Source organism: Apteryx mantelli, chromosome 1 (genome assembly GCF_036417845.1).
Source record: "Apteryx mantelli isolate bAptMan1 chromosome 1, bAptMan1.hap1, whole genome shotgun sequence".
NCBI lineage: Eukaryota > Metazoa > Chordata > Aves > Apterygiformes > Apterygidae > Apteryx > Apteryx mantelli.
The window spans coordinates 75,126,144-75,140,109 of NC_089978.1; the positions used below are offsets into that span (position 1 = coordinate 75,126,144).

Consider the following 13,966-nt stretch of genomic DNA (forward strand, 5'->3'; position numbering starts at 1 on the left):
GCTCTCGAGCGATCAGCTATGGAAACGTAGTTGAGGCCACACACATGGAAGAGACTCCCCTTTGGTGACCAGGACCTCAGGGTGGCTGGAAAAACAATTTCTGAAGGGCTTGCCATAAGCTTATGTACCAAGAGTGTTTGTATGATTGCAGGTGTGGTTTAGAGGTAAGGGAAGAGCATCTTTCAAATGGGGTGCTGAAGCAGAGCACTGTTTATTGGTGTGTTGTACCATGCCAACCAAAAAGGCACAGAACCATAAAACAAAGCTCATTTTATGTCCAGGACGTAAAATGCCAATGGAATCGAATAACACCATGTTTATTTGTTTGCTTTTGGATGTTATTAGTTCATTTTTACATAATATATGCAGGTCGACCAAATGTAATATATCTAGAAGTTTTTAAATGTACAATTCAGTATGTGATGTAAATGTTATGGATGCTTGCAGAGATCATAGACTGCGTATCAGGAGGTTTTCTAGAAGTCCTCCATGGTTTAACTATTTTTGGTATTACATAGATTAGAGAATCATTATCCACTAGGATATTGCAGAAAGATGTTGGCTTTTACTGCTGAAGAACAGATAAGTGAACTGTTAAAATACCTTACTGTCAGTCTTACAGGTTTGAACTAATTAAGATCCTGACAAATACATCTTTGAAAATGTGAAGTGTATGGCTTGCTCAAGAAGAGCAGTCAATTATATTTTTTGGTGAGGAACAATTGTCTTAAAGTTTCAGTGTACAGGAGGCTGCAAAGATGGCAGGCACATAGTCACAAACAAAAAATATTCATCTGAGAAAAATGGGAGCCATCTGCCCTCTCGTGATCTATTTGCACTAGTTCCACTTTGATGTAAAACTGTTTGACTTCAGTGATTTACTCTTTTTATGAATTAGGTCAGATTTTCACCTCACAGTATGTCACTCTTTGGGGGTTGGTATTTTTCACTAAGTGTGGCTTTATTGTAGAGGGTAGATAGTGATTTTGATGACTGTGCAGTGTAGGAATAATTTTGCTTTTTTACTCAGCTGCTTTTATAAGTCTGCTTTTTTTATGTTTCAGTAACAGAGGTCTTCGGGAAAGCAAAATCCTTGTTTGTCTTTCCATTAGCTCATGTAATGAAGAGACTAATCCTTTTATTAGTTGTTTCTGTAGATCCAACAGCTCTGAAGAGATTTAACATCATATTTAGCTTGCCTGAAGAAATCTTTAGCTATCTAAATATCTTCTATGACCTTTCTATCATTCTGTGAATACTTCAGCATAAGAGATGATGCAATCAAACTTTTTTGTACCTTTTGTTCAGTGAAACTTGTAGTTTGTTACGAGTACTACCGTTCTGCTGGTTGTATTTGTTGGTTTAAAATCTCTTTGAAAATAGTACAGTAGCTAATGGTATATGTGTTTGTCAGTTTGCAGATCACTTTATGTACAATAAAAGAAGTTTGATACTATTTAGAAACTACTGAGTGATGGAGCCCACAATTTGCTAATAAGTGGTATATTTCCCTCTTAAACCAGGTGCAATGGTAACTTATCGAAATTCAGTGTTTTCTATTAAATGTGAGATACTGTGGCAGTGGATTGCAGAATCCTATAAAAGAACAAGATACATTTAAATATCTTGATAGAGGATGAGTTTGGAGGATAGAAATTTATCAAATGCAGAACAAAAAGACCCAGGAGTTTATGCTAACCTTTAACGTAAAAGTCTGGGTTGGGTAAGAAAAAAAAGATACACAGGAAGTGTGGGGGTAGGAAGAGAAGAACATGCTTTTATTGAGGATGGTTAACAGTAAGAGCAGCCATAGTCAAAGGGAGCTGGTCTGAAACACACAGAGGATCTGTGATCTGCAGGATCTTGGCCAGGCCCAAGGAATGCTCTATGAAGGTGAGGAAACCAAGGTACAGACATGCATGTAGAACATATTATTTTGTTAACATCTGTACAGTTCAAATGCTGTCAAAGTAAAGGGTAAATGATCTCATGATACTCTGTAACATGTGTGTGCTATATGCTGTTCTCTCACGTTCCCCTGAAAAGTTAGCTTGTCCGAGTGAGTTGCTTGTGGGCTTGGAGCTCTGAGAAATGGTTGCTAAAGCTGGGCTGGGAGGCTATGTCAGTGCTGCTCCGGAGGGCCCTGCTCCGGTGGGCTGCCAGTCCCATTTCTGCAAAGGGAAGCTGCTCTTACCTTGCTGCTCATTAAGGAGTTTGCCATTCAAAGAGAGTGACCTTAGAGAACGACTCCAAAGCTTTGCTCCTCCACTGGGAATGCTGTAGGTGTGTGGGCAAATAGGACTCACATGCGTGGCTGTGAACTGGTTGAACCTTAAAAAATTATTTTAGGTGTAAACATGGAGAAAATTGTATTTTAAGTAGTTCCTAATGATACATAGGTTTCTCTTTCAAATTCAGTAGCAGTAAAGTGCTAAACTCTTTTAATGGTTAAGAGGTGTTGATACACCTAGTGTTTTGCTAATAGTACTTCTAATAGATGTGAAGGTACGCAGAGTCACTTAGAACAAACTGCTTTACAAGATACTGCACACTAACATCTTAAATCTTGCAAGGAAGGGTAGGACTCCACATATTAAAACTTTCCTACTTTGTGGAATTTTGTATTGCATTTTAACTGCATTGAAAACCTTTTTTTTTTTCTCTCTCTCTCTTTTGTTCTAAATATATCTCTACGTACAGTATTCTGGTAGTAGTACATAGCTTCCTGTTGCTGCTTTTAGATTTTTTGTTTCTGAATCAGTTTGGTGTTTGTGCATGTGAACTTGATCCAGTTTAAGTGTTTATATTCATTTGGGGTTTGTATGCCAAAAGGTTTTCCTTTTACTTGGAAAGGTTTCCTTGTTTCTGTCTTGAAGTATTGTATTTGGAGCAAGACGATATGTTAGGCCTTCAGAATAGAGAAATATATTGTAGAGGTTGCCTGAAATGCTCCAACAGCAGGTGTTGTTTCTTCTGGGAAAGGTTTCAGAGACTGCTCCTTGCTCAGCTGTTTGACACCATATAATATACTATAGTCTTGATCAGGTTGGGAGCATCCATGGCATACACATAGATGGAAAAGGGATGAGAAGTGAAGCAATTGCCTTTTGTCATGTATCCTAACAGCATTCTTCAACTATCTTACAAAACTCATGTCTTTTCACGTAGAAATGATATAATCTGTTTTACTTCTAGTCTGAATAGCATGATATTACTTTCTATATCTGGATCTTGTAACTATTATTTGATTGCCCACCATGAACTACATAAGCTGTCAAGAGAGCAGTCTACTGAGTGTATTTAATTTTTTTCTCTCTTTTTATTTGAGTTTATACAGACTGCATTGTCTGTCAGTCCTGCCTCTTCTTCCATGACATCTTTTGATCCTGTTGGTCGTTGTCAAGCAAATTTGACAGGGGTCTCCAATAGCAAAATCGGTTCTTACAAGTTTCCTGAAAGTCAGTGGCATGATTAGAGAGACCTAGATGAATGTTCCTTTCTTCCACGGGAGGCTGCAGCCTGAGCTAAATATCTGTCTGCTCTGTTTGGCTTGCTAGCAGTCCAGTGAGCACGTGTATGGGTTGGGAACATGATCAGAGGATGTGACAGGGGGTTGAAGGATGTGGGAGGACAGGGACTGAAGGTATTGTGGAGGAAGGGAAGTTGGGGCTTGGCAATTAGTCTGTGCAGTTGCATGCAGTCCTTAGGAAATCAGGCTTTGCTGGGTCTGCTGCTTGTAGAACACTTTGCTTCCTATTATTATCTAGATGATACAAACCTATTGCTCTTTTTTTTTTCTAAATTGAAGAATTGGGATTTATACTTGTTCTCAGAGGCAGGTTTTGATTTTTTGCAGTGATATGAGTGCAAAGTGATTCTGGTGATTCCTGTTGATTGTATCAGAATAACCAGAATCAGATTTTGTTTCAGCTTTTCCAAGACTTTAATTTTATAAGAGGGTCCTCTCTCAAGCTGAGTTCTCTCTTTCATGCATGTAGTATTAGTCCAGCATGGTTATCGCGTGTCAAGAATGAATTTAAAGGTGTTTAATCTTTCTTGCCCAGAAGCCACCAGAAAGGAACCTGTTCTAAGGAAATGAAGAAGATACATTTTATTGTGAGAGGCATGAAGAAATGAAAGAAAATTATAAAGTCTTGAGAATAAATTTTAACACTGGAAACTAAATATTTGCACTGCAAAAGGCAACTTTTAATATAAAGCTGCACTACTGGCTACAATTAGCCTTCTCTTTATTTAGGTTTAAAAAGATCATACAGGTATGTGTGGTAGTAAGACTTAGCCCTAGTTTCTGATTCATTAAGATTTTCTTTTAAAACTTGTATCCCTTAGATTTCTTCTGAGAAGTACCTGAATGGGTTATGTTGGCCACTATGCAAAGTAACATGGAAGAGGCTACAGGAGAGGAGGCTTAGTCCAAAAATAGTAAAGGTGATGAGCCAAACTAGATGTACTGGGAAGGCAGATGAGATGGTCTTGGCTTGCTTTGCCATCAGTCTAGGTTTGTGCCTTTTTCCTGGAGGTATTCAGCTGTCAGTGGAGCACTAAAAATAATTCAGCTGACCAAATATAGGTGTCTGTGTTCGGGGAGCAGACTGTCTCTCTGGACTCCATTAGTTGGGTTAATTAGATTTCAACTCCCTAGAATGAAAGTCTAAACACCTATGTCGAAGATACCCAAATGTGTGTGTCTTAATAGCTAGCAGATTCTACCCTGGGGGCTTGATTCAGTTCTCTAAATGGAGGAGTGTACCTCATCTGAGTAGTCTCTGAGTTGCTGTAGAATATCTGTGACACCGCTTGGGACTAGTTTTGCCCTTCTGGACTGGGGATGGGAGGCCAGGTAGATTCACAGTAATGCCTAAATTGACACTGGATGCTTATGTTAAGGGGTTGAATCCTGCCCTGCATGTCTACAAAGTAGGTATCTACATGTTGGCTAGGTATCTAATTGCCATTATAGTCTGTGGAGATCTACAATGGGACTTAGCTGCCTGGCCTTTTTAAAATATATTCCCCTCTACCCCTCCATTACCAAGAACTGAAACATATAGAAGGACAGATCATGTATATATGTTTCTTACACTCAGGGCTGCAGCAGATCAATTTGTAGAACAAAATGTTATTCCCCATACCATAATGGTAGCTGCTACTATTCCATACAGCACAGGTACCAGAATAGAAAACAGTCAGGTTATAGGATGCAGAGAGAATGGAGAAAGCAAACCAGAATACACCTGCAAACCATATATAAGGTAACATATATGTGCTGTGGTATTTTAAGAACTTTGGAATCTTGGGGCATAGTTTTGATTGGAGATGTTTCTCTGGTTGTTTTCAGTCTAATGCTTCATTTTAAGTCAAATCACTGACATTTATCTGAAATGTGCATGCTCTGTTTTACAGCACTGTGTTGGTTTGTCTAATTTAGGAAGTTTGCTCCCTAGATTTTGGGACAGTGAAGTAGTGAGTAATCTGGAAACTTTATCTCATGACTTTATCACATGGCATTTTATTTTAAAGAAATATGGATTTTGATTATTCTGTTATTGAGACGTAATGTTTAAAACAATCCTATGCAGAAACAACTACTTTTTTTCAGGTCACTGTGCCAGATGGATGCAGCCTTCTTACACCACAATATTATTCTTTGGCACTTGTATACTTTATTTTCATGAAGAAATTGAATCAATGGCTAAGTGAGACTCCATGCATGCAAAAAAAGAAAACATCTAAAATGAATGTAAGTACGTATGCTTCAACTTCTGGTTTCCTTGTAAAGCAGTTTTGTAACATCTCTGGAGTGAGTTACTTTTTTGTTTTGCACATGTTTATTGTTGTCACTATCATTACCCTCTGAAGGTTGTCTTTTAACTAATTTTCTTGCAGTTGCCATGAAGCTTATAAGTTTTCAAATACATGATGAAAACAACATATGTAGGTTACTTTTTCTTGTAAAGTTTTGTTATTCTGCTGAAATGGATGACAGTCTCATTTCAGAGGATGAAAACAGTATTTTTGACTAATCATCAACTCTTTTACTGAAATGATAAACTTCATCCCTTGAGTCGCTTGCCTTGGGCTTGATTTTCCCTCCCTGCCCTACAAAATAAAGAGCTGCTTTAATCACTTTGCAGTCCTTTTACAGAACCTTGCATCAATCAGCATGCATGTCAGAGAAGCACTTCACTGCTTTGTGGAAATTTTTTTAGTAAGAAACCCAGTGAGTTCCCACGATAAGTAGACAAAAACTCACGTGTTGTCTAGGCATCAGATACATTGCGATGGCTGTTCTTGCAGGTGCATTTGGCATTTTGCATAATCACATTTGCATTTTGACATATTTGTGCTCATAGTGTGAATCCCCTCTTCATTTTGCATCCCTAGATGCGTGTTTTGTGAGGGAGTGAGAACTGAATGTGCATTTTCTTGTGACTGACTATCGACTCTCTGGTTCATTCAGCTGGGGCCCTGTGGACTCCCTCTTCAAGACAGTGCAGACTACTGCAGTAGTTAAAATGAAGCTCCAGACTCTATTTGGTTTCTTTGTTTTAGTGCAAACCTGCCAATTTAAAAATGCTGTGATGCGACAAATACTTAGGCACATCTCTGCTTCTTATGAATAGATAAATACTACCAGGTTCTGTCAAAGATGCTAATTCTCACTGAGGCTAAGTAAGATCACATCTTCATTGCAGTCCAGTCAGGGAAGCTTTTGATTAACGAGAGGCAAGTAGTCCTGACTATAAGTAACAAGGAAATTAATCTTGAGAGCGGAACCTGATGATCTTCAGCTGATATATGAGAAAGTCCAGTGAATCTGAATAACTCTTTACAATTTATTTTGATACTGAACAATATATAAAATCCCTGATCAGGAGGAGCAGAAGCCTAGCCAAACATCAACTAAATCTCCCAGTCAAGATTACGTAGGTTAAATAGGTGGCTTGAGGGGTGGTGGTTTATGACTGAAAATAAGGAGGTTAGTGAAAGGAAGTTTCATTGCAAGTTAATATCTTCAGCTCCAATCTGTGCTGTTTTGTTTGTGCTAGTTCTTGGGAATAAAAATAATGATACTTTTACCAAATGTAAGTAGTCCATAAGAATAGAAAGATCTTGCCTCTATTTCATTATCTGATCAAAGAGGCGTTTTGTAGAACACCTTTAGCCAGATGAAGATTAACTGTTGAAATTGCAAAACTTTGATTTAAAAGATGTTCTCCTGCCCTCTAGTGTTAAAGTATGTTCTGGTTACTGTACAGTATTTGTGTCTCAGCTGATTAGGTCAGCTAATTGATATTTTGCCAATATCTGCTGTCTTTCGGAACACTGAAAACTTGCAAATTGATCCTTAGTGTAATTGGAAAATGACCCTGGAAAGTTAGTATGTGATTTGAGCTTTCAGTAGTGACCTGCAGAGTTAGAATGCTTTTTTATTTCACAACCATTACTGCATACTATTTTTCGTATGTAGGTTTTTTGTTTTTTGTTTTTCCTTTAAGCAGGATGACATTTGTAGTATATTTTCCACTGTCTAATACCTGTATTATTAAAGGATATGTGTTGGGTAGTCATTTTTTTCACATGCTTCATATCATTAACATTTCTATTGATCCAAATTGATATATAAGAACATAAGTAAAATACACAGTAAAATTGGTCTATTTTTAAAACTTCTATATAGAAATAAAAGAATGAATTTTAGTGCTCTGTTGCAAAAAAAAAAAAAAAGTTAATGTGTTATTTATCCACATTGACTAAACTTGCCATTGTAGCATAGAGAGAAACTTGGGAACTTGACTGATGGCAGCATCAGTAATAAAACCATTTGTAGAGGATTTCTGAGCAAAGACCACTAACTGGAAGAAGCCTTCTATTTTAGCTATGTGCACAGAATATCTTCTGAAAAAGCAAGAACCAATAATGAAATTCGGATCCTACTGAAGTTAATGGGCCAAGATTTCACAGCAGTGCTCTAATGATGAAAATGCTTTTCTTTTCCCTGGCAAATCAGGTTCAGCTTGGTTGTTTTGTTTGTCCATTTTCTTGCAGTTCTTTTAACACTACTTCTAGAAGTTTTACCTTCTGTTTTTAGGGAGTGACTTAACTTTTAAAGTATTCATGATCTTGTGTCCTTTTCTTCAAATGAAGAATCCATAAAAATGAGAGCTACTTATTTTTAATGCATTAAATACTCAAATGTGTGCTCAGTTTTTAAGAGTTCAGCTCAAGTGAACTCAAACTGGGCTGACAAAGACGAGGCAAATATAACCATTGGTGTCTGTAAAATATGGCCTTATCTGCTTGCCCTGGAGTCATTAGTCACTGCTATGCTCCACCCTTTACAGGTTCAGGCTCTTAATTAGCCACTTGTTTCACTTGTTTTGCTGTTTTCATTCATTTTTGTGGGAGATGGAAGCACCTGGTTATGTACAAGTCAAACCAGTCACTTTACATTAGGTCATGGCTACATCAGGTTTAATCTGGCTTTGCAAAGGTTATTGTAGATTGGAGAGCTGTACCCATTCCCTCATTAACGTTTCTACCCCCCCAAAAAAATGTTGTTGTAAAGTTCATGGTCTTTTCTAACTTCATTTTTCTCTCTATGTACATTTACTTACACAGCCAGTTTATATGTTCTGTAACAACTGTGTCAAGTTGATGATTGTGAGATGCCATGTTGACCAAATACCTTTAAAGTAACTGTTGAAACAGGCAAAAGTGAAAGAGGAGGGTGAAGCAATGGGGAAGTACTTCAGACTTCCTACAGTAACCTATTGTGTACATCTGCTATGTTTTGATACATTCAGTGCATTTCCCCCAATGAGGATTGAATGGCAGAAGCCAGAAATGAGGGTTGTTAGAAATGTTAAGTAAGTATTGTCTACAAATGCTGATTAAAATTACTGTACACATGAAATCTAGTAAGATTTTTCTAGTAAGATTTTGTTGCAATAAAGGCTAGGTTAGAATTTCAGAATTGGGACACGACTTACTATATTAAAAGCATATTTTAAAAACAGTGAGCCTGCCTAGGATCTAGAAGTTTCTCCTTCACTCTGTACTTGATTCCCACATTCCCCTCTCCTTGCCTTTCACTCACCTGCTCCACTCTTTAGATATGGCTCAGGCTCTTCCTTTTTGATAGCCCTTAATGGTTCTCATCAGAAATAGCTAGCCAGAATTTAATACTCTTTGAAATCCCCAAATGTAGACTCAGACTATTCCTGAAATAGGTATTATGCCATAACATTTTGCATATAAACACATGAATAATAAGATCAAATATGAATCACATTTATAACAGTAGGTCCATCTGCAAAAACAGATTCTATACCAAGACGTTGATAAAATGAAAGGCCATCAACAAATTTGTTGTCTAGATTTTCATAATATATGCCAATGGAAGTTGTTGTGGATGGGATTTTTTTGGCTTGGGTTTTTGTTGAGCTGTGAGATAATGATAGCTATAGCTTCAGTCCTCAGCCAGACGATGGAAACTGGACCTTTACAATAGACCCAAGACCAAAGTGGCTAACCGAGGTGGACCAGAACAGTGGGGCTCTCTCAGCTGGGCTTTTGTGGCCTTCCTCTGGATCCCTACAGCTACTTTTCAATATAGAAGAAGATTCATTTCAGTCTGGCTTAGCTGATATTCACACTTAACTCCCTTCTAACAGAAAGCAAAGAAGCTGCTAAACGACACTAGGGGTCACTGTAAAGCATGATTAAAATGAATCTTGGAACAGAGCATATTTGCACACTAAACCTACATTCCTTGTATTGATATATTGACTATTCTGAGACCTGGCTGTATTTTATTTTTCTGGCTATTTTATTTTATCTGGAAGGAAGATTAAAAAAATAGATACAAAGATTTAACAAGGAAAAAATATATCTTCTGATTTGTGAGCCATCTTTACGGAGGCATAACTTCTGTTTGCAGTCTTTCATGCTCATTTGTCACAACGTTCAATGATCTTACACATGGTTTTGGTCTTTTTATTATGAACAAACTAGATAAATACCCTGTCTCGGTCTAGGTTCATGGAACCAAACCAGACCCACCCCACCATATGTGGAGTGCCACAAAATCACATTAGTAAGCAGGGTCTGAGAAGGTTCAGCCTCTCACAAAACTGGTACCCTTAGCTCCTGTTCAGCATGGCCAAGTAGACAGAGCCCCGTTCCTTGGGTATTTTGCTTTTTACCAGAGATTATTTTCAAACTGAAAATATCTGTGAAGAATTCATTAGTCTCTGCTGGTTTTTACATAAATGAGAAATGAGAGTTGCATCAGCCTCAAGTCTTTGTCTCGAGCTGCATGGGAAATAAAAGCTTTCTACGACCTTTAATATTTTCATCTTGTTCAGTGTGTGAAGCTGCAGGCACTGACTTGTACTGTGAGGGCACACCTCTTTGGGTCATATGTCTTTCTTCAGCAATATCAAATTATGTGATCAAGATGTTCTGCAGGGGAAGGCTGCAACCCTAGAAAGTGTCTGTTCCAGCATGGGTCCTTTTTGTTTGTGTATCGGGGGGATGGGAGGGAAGAGAGCTCTTGGGAGGCACAGCCTTTGCTGCTTTGCAGTATGAGCACCTCTCTTCTGAGCCAGGACCGCTGGTCTGGAGTAGGTGAGCTGCTGGTACTGCTGTGAGAGACTGAGGCAGAGGTCAAATGACTTGATTTTCATGCATGAAGCATGAGACTTGACAGGTCTGCATACAAAGTACAAGAATACATGCTTGCTGCACATGTCAGACAAGTGGCTGCTAAGTGATGTTTTTTGTCCTTTCTGCTCTGTTCCTGTTCAGCATTGAGGAGGATGACAGAACAGCAGTGGGTTCTTGCTGGTATGGGAAGCTTCAAGTAATCCTGGTGTCTTGCAACCCTGAGTACTGAAGAACTGACTTTTTTTTTTTTTTTAGAGGTTTTTAAACTGATACTGAAAAGGAAATAAACAGGAAAAAATGGAGCCCTGTCCCAAAGTGTTTGTGGTCTATGACTGTTGTGAGGAAAGCTGGAACTGTTGCAAGCCAGTTGTAGCAAGACTTTGCTGTGATGCCTTTATTTTGTTTGCTGGTCAAGGTTGTGCGGCCACACAGTTAATAGTATTTGTCTATCAGCTTGGATGTATTATTTTTTTATACGCTATGTCCAATTAATGCAAATAATCTTGGAGAATGTTTTTAGCATCAGTGGGCAGAACTGTAATCATTGGGCATTAGATACCGGAAGTGAGAGACAGTCACAGCTTCAAGCACATTCACAAATGTCTGTAGAGGAAAAATCTGGTTGATCAACAGTTTATAGGACCCTAACTCATCTGTACTCAAAATTTTGCCTGGTGACATTATGAGTAATTTATCTTCAGACAGGAAAAAAGTAGTATTGGTGAGAGAAATAAATATTAGAAGGAGGAGGGAGAAATATACTCAGCTTTCTACATGGATAGGGAAGAGGTGGAAGAGTGTTTCTCAGGGCCCTTGTAAAGCAAATGAAGGTATGTGTAATGAGTTTGGCCCTAGAAATGCTACTGGTGTGTAATCCCTTAGCAATTTAATTTACTGCATTCGGAGAGGGTGAGGATATTTTTTCACTGCTTTTTAGAAAACAGCAAAGTGATGATGGTATTGTAGCTATGATGACTGGCTGCCTTTATTGTAGGAATGACTTAGGTTGTTTTATTCAGATCTAGCTGTGAGCTGGTGAAGAAAATATCAGCACACTTCACTGTTTGTATTGATAACAAAACAATTTGTACTACAGATGAAATTTTACCTGGGCTGAGACTACGTAACATGTACTTATACAACTTTTTCTCTCAAAGTAAGTCTCATAAGCCTTATACTAGTACACTTTCAGTAATGTTCATTTCACTTCTGTCTGTGGTATTTCTCAACTTATTCTTGTTCCCAGTACTTGCAAGGAGATATGTGCGTGAATATACATCTCTGCTTGTCCCTTTCTCCCAAAATAAATAAATATGAGTCAGAGAGACTCTGAGATGTTTTCCCCAGTAGATTAACCTAGACCACCTTAGCTGTTCTTGAAAGGCCAGAGATATAAATCCTCTTTCTGGTCTTGTGAATCTCTTCTGTCACTGGGAGACCAGCTTCCAAAAGAAAGTGCCAGGGGTTACACATTTTGTGACACACTGTAAATACTCAGTGAACTTCCCTTCCTGATGTATTTGTGATATATTATTAGGTTGCACTGTGCTACAGTAAAATTCACAGGAAAACAAATTTCATAGAATAATCCATCTTCCTAATGCACGCCTCTCCAAAAAATATGGCAGGAACTGGAATGTCATTCATCAAGTTCAGATTTAATATCTCATTTGTTCCTATTTGGTTCCTTAGTAGAGTCTGTCTGCTTCAAGCTATAGCAACATGTTTCTTTGTGATGAAATGTGATCAGTTATCTGGGTGCTAATAGTAGGAATATAGGTGGCATTTCTGTTGGCTTGGCATGGGTCTTGAGAGGTCCGTTTTTTATAACTGCTGGATGGATTGTTCTATCCTCTAGATTAAAGCATTCTTTTGGTAGCACAGCAAACCAGCCTTGTCGTGTGTTACTGTTATACAGTTTGTGATCTTTGTTAACTGATCTACTTTTAGCATGCCTTCTACCTCCCGCTGGTTCTGACAAAGCCAACACCTGTTAACTTCTTGACTGGATTTCATTCAACAGATCTCATGGCATGTACAAATGTTCATTTCTCTCTGGACCTTGTTCAAAACCTACTTGGAGATGTTAACCAGGAGGCTATGGCTGGAGGGGAGGGCCTGTGCAGTTGAGGAGAGACTTGCAGAGAGGTCCCAGGTGAAGCATGTGTGTTCTGTTTTTCATCACCAACTTTCTCTAGTTTATCAGATTTCATTATTTAGTTGATGCAGGGGATTGGACTGTGCCTGTAAATGGCCGGTGAGGAATTCCCCTGGAGGAGGAAAACTCCCTGCTGCCATTGAGCCAGTTTCTGCATGCTGTTCTTGCCTTTTCACTCCTCTGGCCTGGCAGCAGGTGATAGGATAGGACTGGGGGTGGGAAAAGGAGATCTTGCTGAGCTTTAAGTGGCTCATAAAACCAAACTGTAAGTTACTCTTTCCTGCATTGGGATCATCACAACCTGGCCCAAAGATCTGGGAAGCAGGACTTGATCAGAGATGCCTGATTTTCTTGTATTCATTGCCATGAGGGAAAACCTGACCTACAGCACCCTTGGCTGCATTTTGTTTGGGCAGCTTAAATTACTCACCCAGGACACAGACCCAGCTAACATACCTGCTTATGTTCTGTTCAACAGTCTTGGTAGGAGTCTGGCAGGGAGACTTACTGCACTTGTGATGTTGATTGTAGATGGGCCTTAGGTCTGATGTGTTCGGGCTTCTCCACACTTACTGCTCAAGGATGTACATTTGTTTTGAGTAAGCACAGTAACTCTTGAGTGTCCAAAATGTGTCAGACCTACCACATGTGAAGACGGTCTGATGTGCCAGGGACTGTGGTTTCATTGCGCACATGGAGCGAGGTTGTTCTGCACATGCAGTGACCATTATCTGATTTCTGTGTCTGTGCTGTTGTGGTGGTCTAACCCTAAAAGCAGTAGGGTGATAGATTACAACTAAAAATGGTGCTCTTCAGTCCAAAGGGATAGAGTTGGTAGGCTTATTTAAACACAAAACCATGCACATAGGGCAGGTTTTTTATCTTCTTATCCTGATCTCTAGAATCTAAACAGCCCTGTACTCTCTTCTGAATGAACTCATTCTGGTTTCTGGGCTCTCAGCCTTAACAGACTCAACTAAGTGCAATTGTTTAGCTTTGCAGGAGTGGAGGATTTGAAAACCACTTCCTAGAACTTCACACATTTTGCCACAGTCAAATTAACAGGGTCAGACTGTGCAAGTGAGTCACAGTAGCAGGGCTTTAAAAGACTTGCAT

At 38.9% G+C, this 13,966-nt stretch overlaps 1 protein-coding gene across 1 annotated transcript in view; it reads right to left on the bottom strand.

The window, feature by feature from the left end:
- Positions 1 to 4,046: 4,046 nt before the first annotated feature.
- Positions 4,047 to 13,966, bottom strand: part of CFAP97D2 (CFAP97 domain containing 2) — a 29,131-nt gene continuing 19,211 nt past the window's right edge. Inside the window, exon 5 of the mRNA XM_067312770.1 lies at positions 4,047 to 4,087. Within this exon, the coding sequence (XP_067168871.1) occupies positions 4,047 to 4,087 (41 nt within the window). The remainder of the gene's footprint in view (positions 4,088 to 13,966) is intronic.